We start from the raw sequence: 25,589 nt of genomic DNA on the forward strand, positions 1-25,589 counted from the left end.
TCTACTACACACGACACACACACACACACACACACACACACACACACACACACACACACACACACACACACACACACACACACACACACACACACACACACACACACACACACACACACACACACACACACACATGCGCGCGCGCACACACACACACGGACAGATAACTCTCAAACAGCCCTTTGAACAACTTAGGAGATACAAAAATACTGACCATCAAGGTTCAAATTTCTAATTGAATATGTCGGGTATCAGTCAAGAAGGTTAGCTGTGGTGGGATGGATGTAACTACATTTACATTTTTGCTGTACTTCAACATACTTTTACATTGAGTATATTAATTGTGTGCAGCTTCCCGTGTTTCCACCTCACTTGCCAGAGGGAAATGTTGTACATTTGACTCCATCTATACTAATAAACGTTACTTATAAACATGAAATGCTTAAGATGCAGCATTGTGATGCAAACCTGCCCATACAAACATTTTGTACTTTTATTGGAAAATTAGTATTTGAGGAACATGTTATTTATAGCAAGGTCAGTGAGGGTTATTCCTCCTGTGTATAAATACAGACTTAAATCTTTCTAAACAACTACGGTCAAAGTGTGTGGTTTGTAAATATAGATTTCCCAGCTGTTTGAAATTGCACATCCTCTTGTCATGTGCTGCCCATTTGTTGGTTGAGGCTCATTTCCCTGTTCAAAACTTCCCATTGCTGAGAGCTGAATTTCCACTATCTGTCATCTAAGAACTTGTTGTGAAAGACAGCAGATAATATGCTCTGCCCAAGTCAGATGGTCACTTAATACAAAAATAAAGTAATCTTACTACTATTATTATTATTATTATTATTATTATTATATATTTCAGCAGACTTAATAATAGCCAACAGTTCACTGTGATGATTTGTATTTCTTTCGTCTGTGATTTCCTTTATAACATGCATCCATCGCAAACACAACTAACATAGGCTGTTTTATACCACTTCTTTAATTTTCTAAGATATGGCTTTCAAGAAATTGCAGAAACAACTGATTTAGTTTGACCCCGTCTAGTCATTGTGAAAGTTCCTACTTCCCATCGTGTCGGTCTTTAGCCACTTTGGAAAGTTGGTAGACCAGCCTTCAGATAGAGTGATTACCTATAAAAGTCGGCTGCACTGCAATGTTTGCTCACTTGAAGACATTTGCTCCAAACAATGTTACGTAAGGTATGTTTGTTTTTTATGTTTATTTTCGTCTTTTATCTATTTTTTTTTTGGTTTTTTAAGTATTTTAAATTAAATTAAGTGACATATTGAGTATTTAATATCATATATTAGGCATATTTTTGAAATACTTGTACTTGTTCGATCCTTTACCACTGCACTCTCTCTGGGGTGGTTTGCATTTGATCTGACTGGCCCTGTCTCACCTTTGCAGGGTATTACAGAGAGCTTTGGCGCTGCCATCCATGCTCTAAACACCACCAAGCTGACAGATGGTGTGATTAGCAGGAGCAAAAGGATGATGCTGGACACCCTGGGTGTTGGGCTAATAGGCAGCAGGACAGCTGTCTTTAACAAGGCTCTCACGTACAGCCAGGTACAGTAAACTGCTCTACTGTGTGTGGGTATGTTAAACCTGCTCAAATATGGCAATGTATAACATCATTTAAAAAAAAAAATAATGAGAAAAAATGAAGATGATTTATTACTTAAGAAGCATTCCAAATACTATAAATCTTGTTGTCTTAGTATCAAACTGTCACCATTAAATCTCTCTTTATTTGCCCTCATAAGAAGGTGTCAAAATAAACTAAAATACTAAGCTACTGTCTTTAACACCTGTCAAATATATCGATTGTACTGTGATTAGTTTCCTTTTTTTAATTAGATTATGTCATTATAATTCTGCTTCCTGTGCTTCTTCAGGCCTGTTAGTTATTTTCCCTTTTTGGCTGCCATTTGTTTTATAATTGTTTGATAGAAATTAACAACAAGCTTAGAGTAACATCCATTTGTACTGTTACTGATCCTCACAATATTGTCTGCTTACAGTCCTTCAAGTCTGACGAGAGGAGCAGTGTTTGGGGTAAATCCCAGATCACTCTTCCTCCTACTTACGCTGCATTTGTCAATGGCATAGCGGTAAGCTCAATCAAATAAATGACATCATAAAATATAGAAAACATACAGATGATGTGGTGGTTTGACCTCCGATGATCTGTTCTGTCTCATTGTGTGGTAACAGGTTCACTCCATGGACTTTGACGACACGTGGAACCCGGCTACTCACCCCTCGGGGGCCGTGCTCCCCGCCCTGCTGGCCCTCGCTGAGACGCTGCCCAGCCGGCCCTCCGGTCTGGACCTGCTGCTGGCCTTCAATGTGGGCATTGAAGTGCAGGGCCGACTCCTGAGGTTCTCCAGAGAGGCCTTCAACATCCCTGAGAGGTGAGATATTCTGCAATATCGACCAAAATCAGAGAATATGCAAATGTATGTCCAATCACAGCATTAAAAAATACATCCAACAGAAACATCACTTGCCAGAAACACCTCACCTCAAAAATCATAAACCTCATTCTCAAGAGTTTTCATAAACAGCAAGGTTTGTTGATTATTTTTAAATAAAATACTTGTTCCCATGCTGTAGCGTTGTGAACCCCGCAAATAGTGCCAACAGAAATCTCAGACACAAATGTCTAACACCAAGGAAATAAATGTAGAAAATAAATAAGAAAAAGGTGGTTGTTTTTGCCAGAAGAATCAGATAGGGTTCAAACTAACTTATTGGGCCAATATTTTATCTGCTGATTATTTATTTGATCAATTATATAATCATTTTTAGTCTATAAAATGTCAAAAAAATAGTGAAGAATTATTCACTATTTGTCTTTCCCATTCACAAGCTGCTTGTTTTGTCAAACAAAACAAGAGCAAGTGAAACCCAGCTAATCCTTCAGTAATAACTTTATAAACTCAATAAATGTAATATTTGTTCAAGGACTTCATCGATTACATAACAATTTATTATTCAATCACTAATCTCTGATCTTAATTATCAATGTTTTAAACTCAAATATGTTCTCTTGGTTTGTTTCTCTTCCTTCCTCTTCTCCCCCCTCTCTCAGATTCCACCCCCCCAGTGTAGTTGGGGTAATGGGCAGCGCTGCAGCCTCAGCTAAGCTCCTGGGTCTGTCCCCCACAGAGTGCATCCACGCTCTGGCCATCGCAGCCTCCTCTGCCGGGGCCCCTCTGGCCAACGCTGCCACGCAGACCAAACCTCTCCACATCGGGAACGCTGCTCGCAGAGGGCTGGAGGCCGCCCAGCTGGCCCAGATGGGACTGGAGGGGAACCCAGCCATCCTGGATATACCCAGTGGGTTTGGGGTTTACTACAAAGACTACAGTCCTTCAGCAATGACAGTTCCTGCTTCTGGTGACTTTAAATGGATGCTGGAAGACCAGGATATAGCCTTCAAACGCATCCCTGCTCACCTGGGGATGCAGTGGGTTGTGGATGCAGCGCTGGCAGCCCGGGCAAAGCTTGAAAACACGGCCAGAAACTTTGACCTCAGGCAGATCAGAAGGGTCACACTCAGAGTGCCTCCCTCCAAGTATGTCGACTGCCCCTTGCCTTCCACAGAGCACCAAGCCAGGCACTCATTTCAGTTCAACGCCTCCTCCGCCCTGCTGGATAACAAAGTGACCGTGTCTTCCTTCAGTGAAGCTCAGATGAACCGGCCTGCACTGAAGGAGCTCCTCTCCAAAGTGAAAATGGAGACCCCTAAAGATAACCGACCCAGCTTTGACAAGATGTACTGTGAGGTTGAGATAGAAACAGATCTGGGGCAGAGTTACGCAGCCAGATGTGATACCTTTTACGGCCACTGGAGGAAGCCACTGAGTCAGGAGGATTTGGAGGACAAGTTCAGTGTTAATGCTTCTTCAGTGTTGTGTTCAGAGGGGGTGGAGGGCCTGATCGACGTAGTAGGAAACATGGAAAGAGTGAGAGAATGCTCAATCCTGGGTTCATATCTCAGGTTGACAAGCAGTCAACAGGAGCAGTGTGACAGCTTGCAAAGATTGTAAATATGCGATTAAAATGATGTACCGAGTCGAGTGTGAAGACATTTTATATTTTAAACACAAGAATCATAATGTAAATATTTGTATTGATCATTTTTCTTCCAAGGGGTAAGAAATAAAGTGAACAGCAAAAGTTGTTTTTTTTCATTTTATTGCATTTTCTTTACAATAACTTAGTTGCTGTTGAAAATGTGATTTGCATTGACATCACATTACTAAATCACTACTTCAAACGGAGATTCTTTTTTCAATTAATCAGAACATATAGTGCACATTACTGCTACAAATGTGTATATTTAAGTAGTATGTCTGGAAGTGCTTTTAATCCTGGAGTTACTGTATCATTATTATATCAGTTAGTTCAGTAGGCAGCTACTGTTAAGCTCTCTAAAACGACAGCCTCCATTTTTGAGCATTAGCCATTTCAAGCAAGTTTCAACACGTCCTGCACCATCGTGCCAATTCCATCAAATATCTCGTGTATTGGAGCTTCGCACATGAACGCAGAGGTGGTGACCAGCTTGTTCTTCTCGTCCACGTGGCTCTCGCTGACGCTCTTGTTCACGTGTTTGCAGCCCAGCTCGGTGATGGCCGCTGCGGTGTCGGTGGTGTTGGGATACCTGAGAGAGAGAAAGAAGCACCACACAATGTTCAGCTGCTTATAAGGAAATACACGTTTTTTTCAGTGAATAGTGAAAGGACATGTGAAAAATAGGCTTAAAGATGGAAACCATTAACATGTAAAGATTTGTGTTACTATTTTAAGGCTCATTATGATATTGAATTATGAACCTGCTCCAATGCAGATATGCAAGCAGGTTCTGATTTTGAACACACTTACATTTTCCAAAAATATTTAAGCTTTTTTGCTACGAAATCAGACACGGCAGCAGTTTAGACAGAACCGGTTATTTATGAAGTACAACTTTGCGTTTAGGACAAAAAATGAACTTCACATCTTGTTTTTTCTCCCAAAAAAAACCTATTTTTGTTTATCAGACTTCTTTTGAGTGACATTGCAAAATAATAAAATAAGAAGGTAAAAGTGTACCCCAACAAATAAGCATTGCACTACTTGATGTTATGCATTACGTGGCTCCTAAATTACGAACAATGCATCTTGTGTTAAGCTAGCAGCTGCTAATGTATCCCAATACGCTAGCTGAGAGCGAGAGATACAAGTCAGTATAGTCTTCAGCTCCAAGCAGCACAGCCTATAAGACTTAATAGAGCTTTACAGTATATGGAACCACAACATTCTTAAATATACAATATTAATCAAGATCAGCACTGTTGTAGGTGTACCAACACAAGGAATATGTCTTTGTTGCTTTCAATGTATTTCCAAAGAAACAGGGAAGTTAGACTCACTTGTCATCCTTCTCAATCCCGACGGTGACCTCACAGCCAGGAAACACCTTGGCAGCGATGACAGGTGAGATGCAGCAGAGGCCGATGGCTTTTCCCTCGCCGTGGAACGCCTGCAGCACGGCCTTCACCTCCTCGTTAACGGAGCAGTCCTTCCCCTTCACCGCCCACGTACAGAGGTTCTTTGCTGCCCCAAAACCACCTACAATCATTATGAAAAAAGGATTATTTGAGTCATTCAAGCAGTTGTAGATCAAGGGCGGGAAATGATGTAGATTGTCCTTTATTGGAGGTTTATCGTGTTGTGATCAAACCTGGGATTATAATAGCGTCATGGTCTTTGACGCTGAGCTTGGACAGGTCTTGCACGTTTCCACGGGCCAGCCTCGCGCTCTCCACCAACACGTTTCTCTTCTCCTCTGACGGTTCGCCTTTCAGGTGATTCACAACGTGCATCTGCTCCATGTTGGGAGCAAACATGTTTACCTGTAGTGGATAAAGCAAAAGGGAGGACTCATTTCATAACATAAAAACATACTAACACTAGACAACATAAGGACACGCAATAATGATTAGTGTCTTCTTCGTAAAAGTATTACCAACATCATGTGAGCCAATTGCCTGTTTTGTCAAACCAACATTTCATAACCAAAATATATTAATAAATGATTAATTATACAGTAAATTGATAAGTTGTCCGAATTGTTGCCAATGACTTGATACAACTAATTAATTAATGCATTTGTCTGGGAAAGTGGGAGTTTTATACATTAAAATAAAGGCAACTTTGGAAGGTACAAGACCTAATTGATTGGTCTCATAAGGTAACAAGGACTGGATTCACTAATGGGAGAAAAAAAATCAAATAACACCTTATATTTGAATGCAGGGCTTTTACTTGATTCTTAAACATTTCTACACGGAACTATTTTTCCTTATTGTATACCATCTGAGTAACGTACGAGTTCCTCCCACTCCACAACCAATAACTCTTACAAAGCACACAATATGGTCATGTGAGTTTTGTTTTGATGCTTGTAAACCTACATATCGGTTCAAACCATTATGCACAAGCACATGTGTGTAATTTAGTTGTGTAACAGAGCCAGAGTGGGTCGAACAATGCACTGTGAGATAAACAACATAGCATACAGCCACCTTAGCAGTTGCATGTGAAAGCTGTACTATCAAACTTACAGTCGCACCCCCCCTGCTCAGGTGGACCAGGACAGCGGAGGCCTCGTGGATCTCAGTACCGTCGTAAACTCCGCAGCCAGCCAAAACCACAGCCACGCGCTTAGCCATCTGAGAGCTGTAGTAACTTTTGTTTATTGTCTGAATGGTCCTGAATGTCAGTACGTTACGACCACAGTGTAGAAGTGTGAGCATAGCGGACTGTCAGCTAGGAGGACGAACACTTCTTCTACGGTTGTTTTTCTTTCACTAACCAGCGGTTTCCCAGAGCTTCATCGCCATCTTGTGTCCTAGCCTGCAGTTGCATCTTATCTTTAGGGTTTTTATTTTGAGTTTCTTCTGAAATAAATGAAATTGCTCCTTTGACATCATCAAACCAAATAGTTCAATGGCAGATTGTATGTGTTTATTTATTTTTGTTGTGTCTTTTGCCTTTCTTAATCATGTTGATAATAAGACTGCTTAGAAAACCAAAAATCTAAATGTTAATACATTCAAAATTATTGAGGTACAGAAGTAGATTTTTTAAAATAATTAATAGTCTAATTTTGTTTTTATTTTTAGTCGATTGATTGATTAATTTAAATGTCAGTTGTTTGATTCATTGTTCCATTGTTATTTATTTTATTTCCTATATTTATAGTAAGTTATTTATTCTATATAATTGTGTCACTGTCACAATTAGTCTTTTGTCATCAGGGCCCAAAAGTAACATGGTAATAAAAAATAAACACCGGTAAATGAGCATAAGAGATTAAAATAAATAAGCTAATTAAATATTGATACATATTTTTCCATCAAATATGATTGTATGTATTTATTTACTTATTTCAACATTTTGTTCAACTTTGCTTTCACAAAAAACTCCTGTCATGTGATCTCGGATAATCAACAAAACCATGTGACCGGTAATGAGGAAGTCCGCTCAGAAGGGAAGGATCATGGGAAATCTGTCTCCGTAACTTCTGCATTTTCAGTCAGTTTTAGAGTTTTTATCATGTCTCACACGGGTTCTGTTCTGTGTTTGAACCTGCTCCTGTTTCTCCATGTTGTTGCTCACTTCAGGAATAATGCACAGCAGCAGTGGCCCGTTCCTTACAGGTAAAAATACAGACTTTTATATCCTGTTTCTGCTCCGTGAAGTCATGGGACAGCTAGAAAATAAAGTTAAAATTACACAAGATTTGTTCCGATTATCGTTTCTGACCTTTTAGACTGACTTGGTCTTAAATAACATTATTGATTATTATTCTGACTTTTTGCTGATGTGAAATCAGTTAACTGTATCACGTCTGGTGCGTTCACATGACTTCGGAAACTTTGGTCTCTTGGGAATGTGTGAATGAGCACCTAGGAAATCTCATTTAAGTCGCATATGATTCACATTTTAATTGAATCAGCCGAAAGTAAATAGCTATGTGTTTGTATTTTACCTCACTCCTTTCATTTTCTGAACACATATCTTTTACATTTATTTGATTACTTTACTTGCTATTTTTCTCCCTTTCCTTCCTTTATTTCTCACTGAGTTATTGTTCTTACACATTTAAAAGAGAATAGTGTCTTTATTAGTTGTGTACACATTTACAATGTATCTTTTTAATGCCTGTGCATATAATTGTTATATTTGTATAACCACTTACAGACTCAACACTCAATACAAATGCCTAAACAACTTTACTTGCCAGTTACTTTCTAGATTCAGTTTGTTTTCTTATATGTAACAATACAGGGTTAGTTCTGCAATTTCCTTTTAATAAGAAAACCAAAACCTGGAAATGTGAAAAATTGTTGAATTGTCTGTTAAATCTGCACTCCTTAATAAAGAAATTAAAACAACTAAAAAAAATTAAATAAAGTTATGTATACAATCCTTCTCCACAGACGGGTTGACAGTCGTCCCACTGCAGACTCTTTCTGTGAAGCTCTCTTCCCGTTCTGTCCCACCGGAGACGGGGATGGACGGCTCCCCTCCATGAGAGACAGCGACGTCATCTCAGTTTACCGCATGCAAACTCCTGTGTGGGAATTCAAGTATGGAGATTTACTGGGGAAATTGGTAGGTACTAAACTCTCTTGTTATCACGTTGCTGAGATCTCACCACAATAATGTCAGGGTTTGAGTTTCAAGACATTCACATTCAGTTTCACAGACCCTGCCCATGCTTGTACCACAGGGTTTGGAACTGAGTTACTTATAATAAATTACTATTTGAATGGCACAAAACCCATGTTATTTTAGTACCTCCATGTTAACTTCCTAGTGAAAATTATGCACAAAATATATATAGTAAATGTATTTTTTAATCACTGATGTTTCATGAATAGATTTTACACTGCATTTATTTTCAATAGCTTCCATGTCATGTGATCATGTGATACATCTCACACAGAAAGGTAATTATAAATACTGTAGTAGGCTTGTAATAAGAGAAGTAACACCTGTGAGTTTATTAATGAAACACAGCTGTTCATCTTTCCACCATGTCTACTAAAAAGCCAGTATGATGCTTCTGTTGTCTTCCCAGCATATCATGCATGATGCCATTGGGTTCAGCAGTTCAGAAACAGGCAGTAACTTCACCGTGGAGTGGTATGAGCTGTTCCAGCTGGGGAACTGCACCTTCCCTCACATCCGGCCCGAGGAGTACGCGCCTTTCTGGTGCAACCAGGGCGCCGCCTGCTTCTTCGAAGGCATCGAGGACTTACACTGGTCCCAAAATGGCACCTTGGAGAAAATAGGAGAACTTACAGGTAACTTTTTTGCTAGTACACACTTCGCATACAGACCAAAGACAATACCAATACAGTGTTATAGTTAGTTTTGGAACTTCAGGTCTGATATCTAACAACATTAAAAGATAAGGCTGGTGATTATCCACATTTTATCGGTTGCAACAAATCCCATGTACTCCTTGCTGTAATAAAACTATAAAAAATGCACATATAAGCCACATGACGTCAAATATTTTGCAGTTTATTTGTGAGTGAGTCCCACATACAGTACACCTTCGTAATGGTGTGGATCCCAGCTGAATATAGGCCCTAGCAAAGACCTTTTCTGCTAATAACTGCAGTGACAGAGCGATTGTTAAATGGTTAGTGTGCATACCGCATGTGTGCAAATTCCCTAAACAGTCATCGTTTTGTTTCCCGGGTGGCTGGAAGGTTTGCTGCTTCTCATTTGCTCACTCTTTTTCCTCACATTCCTTATTCTCTCCACTATCACTATCAAATAAAGGCAGAAGAATACTGGTAAAAAAAATCTCTGAGACAGTTTTGTGACGTATTCAGGCTCCCTTAGTTGGACTTCCTGCTTGTCACTTTGTATTACTAGTATTAAAAGACTTAATTTTTTATTGTATTTTTTACTTTTCCCAGGGAACCAGTTCAACGACATGACCCAGTGGGTGCAGGATGACAACGAGACGGGGATCTACTACGAGACGTGGACAGTCCGCTCCGACCCCAGCCCTAACGCCACCGTGTGGTTCGACTCCTACGACTGCTCGCAGTTTATCCACCGCACGTACAGGAAACTCACGGAGCTGGGAGCCAAACTCTCCAGCAAATCACAGACCAACTACACCAAGATCTACCTCTTCAGCGGGGAGCCCACCTACCTCGGCAACGACAGCAGCATTTTCGGACAGCCCGCTCTGAAGAACCTGGCAGCGGACATCCGTACATTTTACCACACATTCAGACCCCATCAGACGTTTCCAGACTTTGCCGTCAGTCTGGTGGAGGCGTATGAGAAGGTCGTGTTAGAAAAGAGCTTCTACCTCTACTACAACTTTGAGTACTGGCATCTGCCCATGAAGCCTCCCTATATACAGATCACCTATGAAGAGGTGCCTCTGCCTTAATATACAACCTTTACGAGTGTTTTCATGAATGGTTGCAACATTTTTTTTATCGAAAGCCCAAGATCTTAACGAAAATCTGATAAGCTGCAAATCTTCAAGTCAAATAGTTTTATACCAGCATTTACATTTTTGCTTGATTATTGACACTTATTAGATTATCAAGAGGTGTTGGGGTTTAAAGGATCTTTTATTTGTGTTAAAGCATTTCCTTCTTTGTAAAACATTTGCAACCCTTTTGGTTTTGTTCTAAAAATTGTAATTATTTACATCAATGTTTTACCCCTTCTTCCATGCCTTTGCTGGTGCACTGCTGCATTTGAGCCTCTAATTTTAAAGCACTGATTGACTATAATTATTTTTAGTGCTTGATAGAAAAAACATTTGTATATCTAGAACCATCACAAACTCGATCTTCTGATGAAGGTCATGCCATATGATCAAAAGCTCCAGAAAAGCTACTAAATAGACTGTAGGGAGATAATTTAGTTTTTTTTAACCAAATGTAATGATAAATACCAACACAAAATACTATTGGAGGTGATTGATTTTGTGGAGAACTGTCATGTGTTATATTTTACCAGCCATTTCACAGATAAAAAAAATAACCTAGTTATCGTATCAACAGTACATAACCACATCAGGTCCAGCCTTAGGTTGTTTTGCATTCAGATTTGTACAGATTAAGATATATGTACAGAGTTTTTATTTTCATTGTTCATATCTTTTCCTACTTTATGTATTGCCCAATTTCTTGGATGCTACTTGTGTGTTTTATTTAACAAGTTGTAAAGACTGCAGTGTTTGAAGATAATAAAGACAGATACAAAAAGTACATTCACAAATGTTTTATTACTGGTAAAAGATCACATGTCCAAAACAATCATTTGAAAACAGGTGACCAGTTAAGCAAATCAGACAAAGCATTTGCCTTACAGAAGCTAAACTAAAAGGACAGCATGGTCAACGCCAGTTTAATGCTACTGAAACCTACTGGAGGACTCTGAACAACATAGGTCAAAATAACAGTTACTGACAAGAGGCATCATGAAGATTATCCGGTTCAGCATTTTAACTGAAATGTCCGATAAAGACAACATGAAAATGATTAAACCAGTACAGCATTGAGACACAATCCTCAGTTTAGAGCTGCTGTCACGGCACCCGTTTAATGCACTGCACAAAGAAGGAACATTAATTCAGGAGATATGTTAGCGTACCACTGAGATGCTAATGCACGCGAGCACAGACAGTCAGCGCAGGTATCTACCGCCAGTGATATAAAAAGAGAGCGACACTAATCAACAGACTGTTATCAATGAATTAAACTAAGAAGCAGCAAGTGTCTCAGTATGAGTCCACTGTTTAGGTACATGGCATGTCAAAAAGAAATAGATCAAAGGAATGCAGTCTGGCAGAAAAAACAAATAGAATTAAAAAAAAATCCAAATCTGGGTTATGCATGTTGTGCAAAAGTTTTTCCACTTCTGATGACTTGTGTTAGGGTTAGGGTCCAGTGAAATCCCTTAATCACACTTAATGATTTGACTGATAGCAATTTCTTGTTTTTTCTTGCAGATTTTTATACTTTATTTTGTCTTTTAAAATGAAGTGTCTTCTTATGTTCAATTATAGTGTTTTAATGAATTAAATAATTAAAATTAAGTAATTTGTTTGTATTGGCTTAAGATAATGCTACATTTGGAACAAGTGACTGAAAAACAACAACAATGCAAGTTAGTATCACTTTTTATAAATTAAATCGGACGTAGAGCCATTTCTTTGGGTTTGTTGTGCTTTCGTATAATAATGTATTAGACTAACAGCAGGACATTCCTTTGTTACCGTTTGTTGATGAATCATTCAAAGCTTGTCGTAGTAAATTAAAACGTTTGAACAACAACCACATATTGACAGAGGTGGAGGTGTAAAATAAAGTCTGCTGGTCCGCTTGCTGGTTATAAAAGTTGCTTCTTTTGTTCAACATAAAAACACAAATTAATTACAAAAGCAGTTTCCATATCAATAAATTACAGCTTACCTTTTCTAGTGAGAACAGCATGAAATAATCCATTAAAAAAAGGACAACACGCGCTCTGAATTTATTAAAGACACGAGCCGATGGTTAAGAAAACCCCGACAGAGGGCGAGATAAAGAAATAATAGCTTTTCTACTCATCATAAAACACACAGCGTTATTTACAGATGCATTTGACTTCCTTCTTAAAGGAAAAAAAAGTTAGTTTCACTCTTCTGACTCTCCAAAGTAAAAAGAATCACATGTTATTGAGGAGCATTAGCTTTCTGATGTTTATCTGCTAACACGTCTTTCTCTCCTATCGTTACGATACACGATACAGAGCTAACGCGCTAACAGGAGGGCAGATATCCACAACATAGAGCTAATGTTTAGAGCATGGCCAGGCACATAGTCGAAGACAAAAAAAACTATTTAGGAAATATATATGCATTCCCAGCATGCATTGTAAGCTAATACCTGCAGAGAAATGTCTACAAAATATTTACGAAGCAGCAATATCAACCTCCAAATTCAGACATTTCTGTGCAGGTTATTAAAGTAGAATTAACTGTTCTTACTTAGTAATTATAGCTTGTTAACATCACTATACTGCACTGACTCAGTACACTGTGAATTATCATTACAATCTGGGTCGAACTACAAAATGAGGGCTTTATAAAATACTGTTTCTGTGCTTTCAAAAAGGACAACATAACATGTTTTGTCCTGACTTTCATTTGGTATTCACGTAAAGTGCTCAGGGAAATGTAAGACGGTGCAAAAACCTTCTTTAAAACAAAACTGGGAAAATAATTCGTCAAGCCAATGTTTGCATGTAGCAGAAAAAAACAACAACATACTTTAGAGAAAACAACAAAATCCATGACAATAATCAATACTGCACACCTTCACGTTACAAAAATAGACCTATATACACATTTCACTTCTCCCTTAGTCAACGTCTAACTGTTTTAACCATCATGTGTTATTATGAAGATCAAGCGAGGAGGGAAAGCACAAAACTGCTACTCTTAATAATTTAATTTCTTCTGCTTAAATACCAAGTGAATCCTTCCCCTTGAAACTGAAACCGTTATCGTCCTTATTCGTCAGTTATACATTTCTCACTTCATCTTAAACATATAGCAATATTCTTCTGTTGGTTGCACATATCTATTTATCCTAGATCTGCTTTTCTTTTGAGTTTGTGAGTATAGATTTTGTTGTGCTGTATTCTGTTTTGTCTCTGATGAGTATCAATGTCAATCTGTATAAACGGGGAGGACTCTCCTGCACTGAATTTAGTGTTTCCTATTGTTGGTATATGTCTCTTAATAACTGTGCAAATAGACTAAACCTACAACACTCTCATACATGAGACAAAACACCATTTCTCACACACTGTGCACATAACATTGCAGCCATTTGGAGACGGGATATCTTGTTAATAGTGCCAAGCTGCTGGACTGGATTGAAGTAGGCCAAGCGGTAGTGTAACAACAAGCAATTGTGAACCTGATCTTCCCAAATGAATCCACAATGTTAAAAACACACACTCACATATGCATACATACACAAACACACATCTCTCATCATAATCAGGAAACAATGTCCGTATAACTACATGTATGGTTACAGGAACATTGTTTTTCTAGTGGGATATTTCCACCTGCTCTGTTCTGTGTGCTGTTTGTTTAATATAAAGAAGTCGCCTGGCGAGTCCCGTCTCCAGATCAGGCAAAGCGGGGGTTCCACAGTCTATTGTAAAGCTAACAGGCAGAGATGTTTGGGGTTGTTTGCATGGCATGAAAACATTGTGTAGCAATGACATCACATCCCTACACTCCAGACTGGAGTTCAGTTCACGCTCTCCATGTTGGCACCACACATTCCACTACAGCTGAGCATTTAAAGGCTTTTCTATGCTAACATGGAGGCCACCACAAACTAGACGTGCCTCTTCGGCTTCTCTTTACCAGATGGGCATCGTGTCGGGGAACCAGACCCTGCCCAGGTGCTTAGAAACCTCCCAGTGGATCTCATCCAGGGAGTATTTGTGATCTGGGATCAGCACCTCCTCCATGATGGACAGCTGGGAGAGCCTCCTGCCACACATCTTGACGAACTCCACGAACGCACTGCAGGAGACCTCGCACTCGCCCAGCCCGATGGCGGACAGCTGGGTGCAGTGCTTAGCGATGCGGATCAGCTCCTCATCCAGAGGACGCAGGCCGTTGGCGCACACCACCAGCTCCACCAGGCGGGGGCAGTGCAGGCCCACGCGGCCCAACACCTCCTTACTGACGGAGCGGCCGAAGTAGAGGTGCGTGACCGGGATCTCCTCGTTAAAGAAGGGGCCGAACTCGTCCTCGTAGAGAAAGAAGTACATGACCAGGTTGAATTTGGGCGAGTGGCGCACCATGGCGTCCCAGCTGCTCTTCCTGATGGTGTGGAAGTGCTGGCCGGGGTTCTCACTCACCACGTCGATCCGCAAGTGTTCCAGGTGGACGTGTTTTTCCGAGGAGAGAGCCAGCAGCAGGTCGTCACTCAGGAGGTGGTAGTTCAGTGCCAGCTCTCTGAGGCCGTGGCACTGGTCTGCCACACACAGGATGCCTGCAAATATAGACAGCTTGTTGTTTTTCTAAATGATCTCAAATTCATCATGGGTTTTTATGATGTGTAATGTTTTGTTAGACAAGATTACAGTTGAATAGGCTGTCACAATGACCGGTACAGGAACATATTCCTGCCTACTGCAATAACTCTATATAACAAATCTCCACTGGCTGGAAGAGAACTCTCTGCTCCATAGCTTCTCTTGGATAACCAACTTAAAATCACAATGTATGTACGTTTGACATTTATATTCAATTAATATGTAATATTCCATTTCTTACACACTTAATGTACTGTATACATAATATCCTGCTTTTATATTTTGGTGCTTTAAATTTGTATTTCAACATATTTTCTACTTTTTTTAAATGCTATTTTAGATGTTTACATTTTGGATTGTTTATTTCTAGTCTTTTAATTTCTCTAATGTACAATGCCTTGTCTTTTTATGCTGCTGCATCGCAAACACTTCCCAGATTCAGATTAATAAAGTACTTCTTATCTTATCTTTTCAGTCTTTATCATAGCTGACATTTAAAAACAGTTCCAGGAAAATGTATGAAAGATGAAGAATGATAGGAAAATTATAAGATTAATAAGGCTAAAAAAAAGTGATTCAGAAAAACTAAATAAAAAATATGACTGAAAGTACAAGGTGAATATGGCTTGAAAATATCAAAACAAAAACATGAGGAGGCTGCTTCTCTCGACCTGATCACTGAAACAGCTGCAGCAGTCCGGGCGCTCACTGTACCTGCGGGGGAGACGTGAGGACAGCTGCTCATCTTCAGCAGCTTCAGCGTGTCGCTGTTGTTTGCCACCAACACCTTCAGAGACGGATCGTCCACCGGCGTGTCGTCAATCTTCAGCGAGGACAGCGACTTGGAGTTGACAAACACCACCGTCAGAGCTGAGATGAAATGAGACTGTGGAAGGACAAAGAGTAATCATGAATTAGCTTGAGAAGTAGCAACCAAGATGGCAGGTCTCAGATTTGAGTGGGCATATTTAAATCAATTATATTGGGATTGATGGTGGACCATATGTGCAGTGAGTCATATTTATGCATATTTGTTTTTGTTCAGTTACACACAGAAACACACAGATCTTTTAAAAATCGTTTTTTCTGTATCCATTTGGTTGCTGTAACCCTCATGGACTTCTCAGGTTTGTACTGGACAATATTTACTTCCTATCTTAGTATGAAAGTATGTATGATCCACATAAACTTGACTGTACATGTAGGTGAACGTTTCATATGTTAATGACCAAATCAATGATATAATACACTGGTGATAACTTCCTGGGACAGAATGGCTTTCAAGTGTTCATAGGAAGAAGATCACAGTACACTAAGAGAGACAAAATAAAACTTCCCAGACAACATCATGTGTCCTTCTGAGGCCTTCGAAGTAATGGAATCCTTGTTCTTTGCAATGAATGGGAACAGAGACTGCTTTTCAGCCCCGTCCTCTGATAAGAAGAGAATGCAAACGCTATTCTGTCCACTGACAATTAACAGGCTCCGCCAAACACTGAATGATCCACCATGGAAAGGCATTCGCTTTATTTGATTTTCCTTGAAAATCTGACACAGATATGTTGTGTGTTTGTGCTATTTATACCTTTGGAACCTCCATGAAACTGGGCCTGGCTGTAGAGATGAGCCCCAAGGTCTTTAGTGAACAATTCACCAACTGTGAGAGGATGTCACATGCTGCTTCTGCAGACTCTGTACTGCTGTCCACCTGGAAGGTACAAACAGAGATTAATCATCACCTCAGGAACATTAAAACAACAATGTCTGACCAGATGGCCGTAGCAAATTGTGAACACGCCCAGAATCGTTGGTTTTGACACACAACATCTTTCTCTGCCGTTACCTTGAAGCTGACATACTGCAGGTGGTTGGAGTGCCTCTTTATGATCTGCTTGATGAGGTCTGGATGTGTGGCTTTCAGGTAAGAGCTGGCTGGCTGGTTGAGCTCAAACTCAAAGCATCTCCACAACTCTGGCATGTGGAAAGCCTGGTTCCACCTGCGGCACACCTGAGAGGCATAGGCCCGGTCCAGCAGGGGAAGGTACTGAAAGAGGTGGAGCAGGAGTTCCTGAGGCAGGCGGGCCCAGTCAATCCCCGAAAACTCTCCGACCTCCGCTGCCTCCGACTCCTCGTCCGTCTGCTTCCGCACCTTCTTGCAGACCTCAGTGGGGCTCTTACTGGTGGAGCTTTTGCTCTCCTCCTCTCCTCCTTTAATACGCTTCATCCTGGAAAAATAGAGCTTGTTATAGTCCAGCAACACAAAGCACAAGCCTGTCAAACTACACAGCAGCAATATTGATTATCAAACTCAACGATTTTGAAAGTAGATCCAAAAAGTGACTTAGTTTCAGGTTGCCTGTTTTAAACACAAGTTGTCTCTGTGTGTCTATATATATATATATAGTATGTAGGCTATCAGAAATGATAGCATATATATATGCTACTGATGTGTTTAACCGTGTACATGCATTTTTTTAATTTTCACCTGGAACAGCGTGACAGATCCTAACATTGATAGATCTAACACTGCAAACCAGTTGTGTTTATTGAGGAGTTTTACAGATATCATTTTTACAAAATGACTCTATAGACTTCTGTAGATTTGAGTTGTATTTCATTTGATTCCCCCGACATTCTTGATCTGAATATTTAAACACATCTTAAAAAGGGGAATTAATTCTCTCAAATCACTATATTTATTATTATACTATACCATATAGGCCTACACTATATTTTGTATATAATAAAGATGTGTGCTATACATGTGAATGGATGAATCCTTGTCATGTATCAAAAAGGAAATTATAAACTGAATATTATGTAATTGACATATGTGTACGCATATGCTGGATAAATCCGTGTATAAAAAACAACCTGTTGCATTAGTCATTCAATACTTATCACAGCATATTTGCACCATTACAGCACTGCATGATTAACGATGAATCATCTGAATGTGTATGTATATACGACTTAAATTAGAACAACAAAATAATTATGTTCATGTAAAATCACTGTCATTCTCACATTCTCGAAATTGTTAAATCCCACAGTATTGTGATATCTGACTTTGCTTATTTTAGAAGAAAGGTGTCTGTATAAGATGTGATGTGTGTATGAGCCGGAGGCCATCAATATAACGCTAGTCGTCAATATACTGATATAAAGCAGGACACCATCTAATTCTGTAATAAAAAGCTGACAATTTAACTTTCCTATGTGCATTAATGCAAAGGTTAATTGAATGCATTACTTTGTTTACATTGACAGCGCAAATACAAGTAGCAGTAAACTTAAGTAGCTTATTAGTTTGAACCAAAATACATTATATTTCAAGCTACCTATTAGGCAAACCCTTACCTCTATATGACACTTTTCCCATGCAATACTCTAGACTTGATTGACATAATGACGCACAGAGTTAATTAACTACAACACACACAGCTTACAAGCTTGGCGACCTATCCTACCTTGATGTTTACACTCAGCTAGCCGACTAGCAGTTAGCAGGAAAATCCGTTCAACACTTTTGACACTTCAGCCCGGGCTCAAGCTGGAAAAGCTCACTCGCGACAACCGAATAAAACGCATCGGAAGAAAACAACTAAGCCGTTTGACGATAGAGAAGAGGTAAGAGGTATTCTTCTGAATGAATAAACACGGCGAGTCTGGCTCATCCAACAGGTTGACTTAAATCCTTGGTGGGAGTTTCGGCCCCCCTGATTCTGAAATGGCGAGGAGTTGTTGTTGTGACAGCAGCGGTGCATCATGGGAGATACAATGCGAAATGGCTGTTGGTAAAGATCGTCTCTGTTCAGTTAATGACTCACCCGAGAGTGATAACAAATAATCAAATATGTCATTATAAAAATAATACAAACTATATAATCTACGAGAATATCACAAATACAAACAGTGTTGCGGATTTATTTGAAGACCTTTTTGATGGATAAGGAGGACCCGTTTCTGATTGCACAAATGCAGCTAAAAGTCTCTGCTTTTGGTGTATCTTCAATATTAGGTAATAGAGATGAAGGTTATAATGTACACACAATTATAAAGTATGCTATTTATGCTTTATGCATTGCAATTGTGGATATATTTGTGAAAGGCACAACGAAAAAAGGATGTTGAAAGTGTCCAAAGCTTTTCAGACTTAATGTACTTTAAATAATATTCTTTAAAACCCCTTTCCTAATGTCCTGACTCCTGGGCTTATAAAAGAACAAAGCAAAAACCAAAATGTCTTCATGTCACAGTTGCTATAATCTTTATGAATATACATGTACTGTGTTATTTTTTTTTAAAACCCCATTTGGATTATGAAAATGTTTTCCTCGGAAGACTCCAGTTTTTTTCAGCGGTTTACTTTGGTTATTTTAATTGTTTTATTCCTCAACTTTATGTCTCTCCGTCACTAATATCCAGATGTGGGAGAAGTACTCAGATCTTGATAAAAATCTGTAAAGTAACTAAAGGTAAAAAATAAATGAAGGGAAGGAAAGTACAAAGTAGCAAAATATGGAAAAACTCAAGTAAAGTACAAGTATCTCAAAATTGTACTTTAGTCAATGTACTTAGCGACTTTACACCACTGCTCATATCTTAACCTCAATATTTATGAAGTCAATATAAAAAGTAGTAAAGCAAAATATCCAAAAGCAACCATTAAAATAGAACAACTTTAGCCCATTACAAAGCCCTCGTACACAAGTTCTCCTCCCATATGCAAACATGGATTTTGGTAACAAACAGCAAAAATGCATATATTAGGAAAAACTTGGATCACACCGGCATGTAATGGAGCCCTTAAAAAGATGTACAGGCATCACAAGAAATACATTTTTATATTTTCATAGTTTCTTTCAGCCTTTCAAATAATATATTTACAGAAATAATGAACAATTTGAGTCTCTAGCTAGATTTTACATTGCATGTGTTCCATATAAAACAATCAAAGGCCAACAGTGACTGTAGGTAATTTAATGGGAATGTCACCACTCATGAATGACAGTGTATACTTTGCGAAACAGAGAACCTGGTTTATTACCATTCAACTCCATCCACCACAGATATTACAGAGCAGATTCACAAGTATTAAGCTTTTATATAACAGCAGCTTTTTTCCACACTCTGTTCCCCTGACCCCCCCGATCCCGATGCCTCCTACTAGGGAAAAACATTACAGGTGCACAATTGTATTTGGTGTGAAGACTGGCCCCTCGTATCACTCAGCCGTATTCAGTCTCACTGCGAGGTCTTTTGTTTGTTTTGTATTACTGTAGGATTTTGGTAATTTTTCATGTTTTGACAGAGCTCCAAATAAGATTTACATCCACTATCATTCACTGCGGGCATCAGGCTCAACCTTTTCATATCCAGACAACAGAAGAGATCTGACATTAAGAAGAGGGGGAATTACGACTGTCTACTGTATAAAAATGTACAGTGGCTTTATTGACATACATTCCATAGGTTAAACAGCTGCAAAATAGGAGGCACACCCAGTATTGCACTTCATTAAAAGTTCTGGCTCAAAACATAACCCAGAATATCAAACAAAACTGAAGTGAAGAGTAGCAACTTCGGAATACAGCTATTTTGAATAGTATCATATATACAAGATTAGATAAATCGTACACTATTTTCCTCCCAAACATAATATTCTTAACAGTCTTTTCCACCTTCTTTTTTTGTCCGTCAACCCATGATGCACTTGACAGTGGAGAATACTGTACAAGATTACGAAAAAAGTTTACATACAACAATATTTAAATTTAAATGTATAGTTAGGAAGCTGGAAATACGGCCTGTTCCTTTTTTTTTTTTTTAAACCCACGCTGATCCACAGTTGCCTTTAAGCAAATTCCTCTCATATTCAATGTTAAATCTGGTATTGATACACTTCAGTGATCAGGAGGTGTGCAACGTCTATAGAAGCCGAGGGAATACAACGGCCGCATGCAAACACGTCACAAGATATTTTCTTTTTTTTTCTTCTTTTTTAAAATCTATTGTTCCTTTTTTCCATTCAGGTAACTCTGAATCTAAAGGATGGTATCAGAGCCCCATGTTACTGATGTTGGTAGAAGAGCAGACCTGAGTACTCTCAGCGTAGGGAGGAAACCTGATCCAGTCCAGGAGACCCGACAATGCAAGAGCCAAGCTTCACGGCTGAGCTTCAGCAGCAGCCAGAAATCACAGTAGACAAACTGGTTTTCAAATAAAAGTCTTCTGTTGGTTAGAAGGTGTGGGCATTTCTGCACACCCCACAGCCCAGGGCGAACTCCTCCCCCGTCGGTGGGTGAACCACATGCAAAGGGCACTCTGTACCCTCCAGCTGCTTGCCTTTGGGCCCTGTGATAGAAAGGAAGAGGATAACATCTCAATTATTATCTCTTAATAGTTATTTCTGTTTGGTATTTGCAAAAAGTCTGATAAATGTAAAATTGTACAGAAGTTAATGCATAGCTAAGCACCTGCAGGACAATGAGGCAGTTCCTCCTTGGGGACACTGGTCATCCTCTGGAAGTCATCATGGCAGGCGTTGCAGAAGTGTGTGGTGCCAAAGCAGAAGAAAACGGCCACAGAGCAGCAGTACCGACATTTATACTCCAGGAAGTCTGTGCCATGTTTGGAGCACATCTGGTGAAAAGTAAACAAGAATCATCAGGGAAAGAGTCAATATAAGCAGCATTTTTTTTAAATGGTCACAATAGATACCCAGCTTAAGTGATTTCTTAATTTGACCGTATCATGTTTTACAGTGGCCACATGAGTCTGATGAAGAAAGGTTATGCTTGAAACCATAAATAAGCGAACATAGGAGCTGCCCTGCAGTGTGAAAATTAGGTATTTGTTTTTTACAAAATGGCAGTGATTAAAAGAGTCAAGGTTGTCACTGAGGTAGGCTAGCTGCTTCCCCAATGTTAAGTCATTGGGCAAAGGTATGCGGATTAACACAAGAGTGGTACCAATCTTCTCATCTCACACTTGGCGATAAAGAGAATAAGTGCATTTTTCCAAAATGCCCAAACTATTGGCTATAGTAATCGACCCACCTGAGCCCTGGAGACATCTGAGCATGCTCCACAGATCAGCTCACTGGGGTCGTAGTCATCGCCCTGTCCCGCCTCCGCGTCGCAGCGAGCCTCTCCTCCGAAATAGGCCTGGGTAAAAGGGCAATCATAAATTAATTTTCAACTCCTGACCAACATTCATTTGAAATATGACTTAATGTTATATAGTACCTTCTTGCACTTGAAGCAGACATAGTATGCATATCTGTTCATGGCAAAGCCTGCAGGGTCGTTGTGGAATCGGGCTCCTGGTGTAGTTATCGCCTCGCTCTTATGTAGACCTTCGTACTCCAGCCTCATCAGAGCCTTTCTCCTCACGTCATCATAAAGCTCCTTAATGGGGTCGAGCAGGTCCTTGATCACCAAGTGATTGATTTTGTTCTGGAGGCAAACAACAAAATAAGGTTACTGTATGTGGCAAAGGCATTTCCCAATGAAGACTGTGAACACATCAATCATACAGTCACACAGTAGCTTTGCTTAACAAAGCATGTAAGCACTCTACTTCTTCAGGTAACATCTTACCTTACAGATGGGACACAACATGAAGCCAAACGTGATTCGGGGCCCGAGCCAGCGATTTTCAAGAACACGACGAGTACACTGAAGGTGGAACACGTGAGTGCAGTCCAGCTGAGAAGAACACAACGAGTTAATGAGCAAGCTTAATAAAGACAAACTCTTCCCCATAATGGACTAGCATGTATATTTAGAGCTACCTGTACTGCAGGAGCAGCAGAGAGGGCCTCTGTGAAGCAGATCATACACATGTCGTCTGCATCCTGTTTCAGACAGCTAGTGTTCTTGTCACAGCCGTGCAGACAGGGAAGGCAGCACTCCTCATTCTTGACTCCTCCACAGGGGTGTCCACAGGAATGAGTTTTACTGCAGGCCAGTTTAGCATATTCCTTAGGGGGAGAAAACAACAGTACATATAACATGTTCACTTTACCACTACTGTAACTCTATATTACTTTAAATGTATCTTGTGTATAAGACTTGCTCAATCAGAGAAGTTGATGCTTATTACCTGGCAGTCTGGGTCTGAGCAGACGCTGCCCACTGCAGACAGCTCCGTCCCATTCCTCGTACCACAAAACCTGCAGGCGTCTGAGCTGCTGGAGGCTGGTTTACCTACAGAAATAATGACATTACTGTAAATATAACTGCGCAACTTAAGCAGATGACCCATATAAGCAACAATACTTATAGTAATCTACTATCAGAAGAGCAGTGGCATGATCTGCTTCATTACCTGTGTGCTCTCTGAACTCCACCATAGCCTTCATAGTCTTAGAGTCGGCCAGAGCCATGAGCCAGAAGAGCTTAGTCCTCCCACAGCCTTCATGGAGATCCACCTTTATGGCCTCCTCTTCCTCCTTGAACACCTACAAAAAACATTCAAATGAAACAAAAGCTCAGTTTTATTGCATTCATGAACTACTCATCAGCAGCAGATCAAGCCGACCCTCACCTGTCTCTGGTGAGAGCGCGTGCGGCGGTGCAGGTGGAGGAAGCGGTCACAGTCGGTGCAGAGGTTGCCGCACATGTTGCACAGGATTATGGCTGCCGTCTCTCCATCATCATGATTGTCACACATAGGCTGTGGATCAATGGAAGAGGAAATCAATGTGTTATTTTGGATTACCTGTCAAATACTTTTTCACACAGTGTAGCTATTGTTTTTCTTTCTCACCATCTGCTTCTGCTGTCCATCTTTGCCCATCCAGCGACCGGAGGACAGCCTGTCCACATGATCCTGGTCCAGCACACACAGTGAAGCTAAGGCCAGCCACAGCTGTAAGACACAATAGGGGATACAGTATAAGTTACAAATACCCAGTAAGAATAGATCAATGTGTTGTGTATGTGTGTGACATCTGAGTCCATACCCTTGTTGTGGCGATACAGCGTACAGGAGACCGATGTTCCTCCTCCATTTTGGTCAGTGCTATGATGGTCTCAGCTATTGCATTTTTGGTGATTTTGGACCAGCCTTCTGAAAGGTGTCCCTAAAAACAGCAAAAAGGAGTTTTAGAGAGGTACTATTCCAAGTGTGACAAATGGGTATCCATATGCAGTTTGGCTCACAGAGAGTACAAAGGGGAAGGAAGATTTAAACAAAGAGAACTTACAGCTGCCATGTCTTTAACCAGCTTTATGATGATCTCTGCTATCTGAGGAGGAGTGGAGCCTTTCATCCACCAGTGGCTCTCTCCCCTGCGGATGTAGCTGAGTAAGAAAGAAAGGGGCAATAAATATGAAAATCAAAGGAAATTGCAATTAATGTTTAAAGTCTACAGTAATAATAACATCTCCAAATTCTGATCGAAAAAAAACCACCATGGTATTGATTTGTAGACTGTAAACCATTACCAAGGAAGTTAGCGGGAGGGTCATCGATTTTCATTCTTACTTGACATTTTGCCCTATCCTTAGATAGCACATTATATTTGACTTTAGCATCACCGACACAATGTTTTTTTTTGTACCACATATTTCGATAAGTCCATCAGAAACTCACCTGGAGTTGAAGATCATGGGCAGCGTGACGGTGGTGACCCCTTTGCCCGCTGCCATGCCGGCGGTGCCAGCGATGGTGGTACCTTTGGCTTTCAGCTGCACGGTGAGGGCTTTTGCGATGCAGCCCAGGAACATGTCGAGGATGCAGAGCTTGTTCCAGTCGCCCTTTTCTGTGGAGTGGATGATGTCACTGATGTCTGCAGGTGGCAGCGCCTTCACTCCAATGATGCTGGCGAGTCGCACTGGTGTAACCTCTGGGAGGACGCGTCTGAGCAACGATGTGACCTGAGATAAAGAAGGATCAGATGGAAGACAAGTTAGTAGTTTGTTTAGGTTTGTATGGTATTAACTTTAACCTTGTATGCACAAAATAAATGCTTATAAAATTAATTATTTTAAAGTATGTTAAACCTGAAAACTAACTCAAAACCACGTTGATGTGGCAAAAACAGCATGAAAAACAGGCAAGAAATACAGGAAAGAAGAAGACTGCCAGTTATCAAACAGCGGGTGTTTCTCAATGTCGAGGAAGGCTGCTCCAGAGCCACTATTTCAAGTATGCTACGTCATTGAGTGCCGCCGAAGGACTTTTCCAATGTCCAGCATACTTGGAATTCTACGGAGGCCGGCGTACTTCTTAGCGAGAAATTTCGAGGCTGCACATGTGTAGACTCCGCGGTCTTAAAATCCCCACAATGCTTTGCGCAAGGACCAATTTCCAAATCTTTGGCGGAAATCGCGCTCCATTTAAGGTGCTCGCATATGACGCACCCCTGCACACCTGTTAGCCTGTTAGCCGTTACAGCAGCTGAG

The 25,589-nt window shown here is 40.2% G+C and overlaps 5 protein-coding genes across 5 annotated transcripts in view; 2 read left to right on the forward strand and 3 right to left on the reverse strand.

The window, feature by feature from the left end:
- Positions 1-1,193: 1,193 nt before the first annotated feature.
- On the forward strand, positions 1,194-4,137 carry acod1 (aconitate decarboxylase 1). Its single transcript, XM_010786373.1, has 5 exons — positions 1,194-1,211; positions 1,423-1,584; positions 2,040-2,129; positions 2,233-2,432; positions 3,113-4,137. Exons 1-5 carry the CDS (start codon positions 1,200-1,202, stop codon positions 4,071-4,073), a joined length of 1,425 nt encoding a protein of 474 aa, XP_010784675.1. The 5' UTR covers positions 1,194-1,199; the 3' UTR covers positions 4,074-4,137.
- Positions 4,138-4,207: 70 nt separating this feature from the next.
- Positions 4,208-6,884, reverse strand: LOC104958623 (ES1 protein homolog, mitochondrial). The gene is made up of 4 exons (XM_010786374.1): positions 6,636-6,884; positions 5,753-5,924; positions 5,442-5,640; positions 4,208-4,690 (listed from the first exon to the last, which is right to left on the reverse strand). Exons 1-4 carry the CDS (start codon positions 6,825-6,827, stop codon positions 4,495-4,497), a joined length of 759 nt encoding a protein of 252 aa, XP_010784676.1. The 5' UTR covers positions 6,828-6,884; the 3' UTR covers positions 4,208-4,494.
- A 673-nt stretch (positions 6,885-7,557) lies between these two features.
- On the forward strand, positions 7,558-11,333 carry cln5 (CLN5 intracellular trafficking protein). The gene is made up of 4 exons (XM_010786376.1): positions 7,558-7,733; positions 8,517-8,691; positions 9,161-9,386; positions 10,014-11,333. The coding sequence occupies exons 1-4, from the start codon at positions 7,630-7,632 to the stop codon at positions 10,499-10,501; spliced, it is 993 nt and encodes a 330-aa protein (XP_010784678.1). The 5' UTR covers positions 7,558-7,629; the 3' UTR covers positions 10,502-11,333.
- Positions 11,332-18,905, reverse strand: fbxl3a (F-box and leucine-rich repeat protein 3a). Its single transcript, XM_010786375.1, has 5 exons — positions 18,645-18,905; positions 17,018-17,399; positions 16,760-16,882; positions 15,889-16,060; positions 11,332-15,131 (listed from the first exon to the last, which is right to left on the reverse strand). The coding sequence occupies exons 2-5, from the start codon at positions 17,396-17,398 to the stop codon at positions 14,491-14,493; spliced, it is 1,317 nt and encodes a 438-aa protein (XP_010784677.1). The 5' UTR covers position 17,399; positions 18,645-18,905; the 3' UTR covers positions 11,332-14,490.
- Positions 18,906-20,142: 1,237 nt separating this feature from the next.
- mycbp2 (MYC binding protein 2) overlaps positions 20,143-25,589 on the reverse strand; it is a 68,250-nt gene continuing 62,803 nt past the window's right edge. The window contains exons 59-71 of the mRNA XM_010786394.1: positions 24,778-25,061; positions 24,389-24,485; positions 24,146-24,265; positions 23,950-24,051; positions 23,728-23,856; positions 23,509-23,641; positions 23,284-23,387; positions 22,973-23,161; positions 22,779-22,886; positions 22,425-22,634; positions 22,236-22,343; positions 21,654-21,819; positions 20,143-21,531 (exon numbers count right to left, since the gene is read on the reverse strand). Of these exons, the coding sequence (XP_010784696.1) occupies positions 21,416-21,531; positions 21,654-21,819; positions 22,236-22,343; positions 22,425-22,634; positions 22,779-22,886; positions 22,973-23,161; positions 23,284-23,387; positions 23,509-23,641; positions 23,728-23,856; positions 23,950-24,051; positions 24,146-24,265; positions 24,389-24,485; positions 24,778-25,061 (1,866 nt within the window). The 3' untranslated portion in view covers positions 20,143-21,415. The remainder of the gene's footprint in view (positions 21,532-21,653; positions 21,820-22,235; positions 22,344-22,424; positions 22,635-22,778; positions 22,887-22,972; positions 23,162-23,283; positions 23,388-23,508; positions 23,642-23,727; positions 23,857-23,949; positions 24,052-24,145; positions 24,266-24,388; positions 24,486-24,777; positions 25,062-25,589) is intronic.

Source organism: Notothenia coriiceps, unplaced genomic scaffold, assembly GCF_000735185.1.
Source record: "Notothenia coriiceps isolate Sejong01 unplaced genomic scaffold, NC01 NC01_scaffold00029156, whole genome shotgun sequence".
Lineage (NCBI taxonomy): Eukaryota > Metazoa > Chordata > Actinopteri > Perciformes > Nototheniidae > Notothenia > Notothenia coriiceps.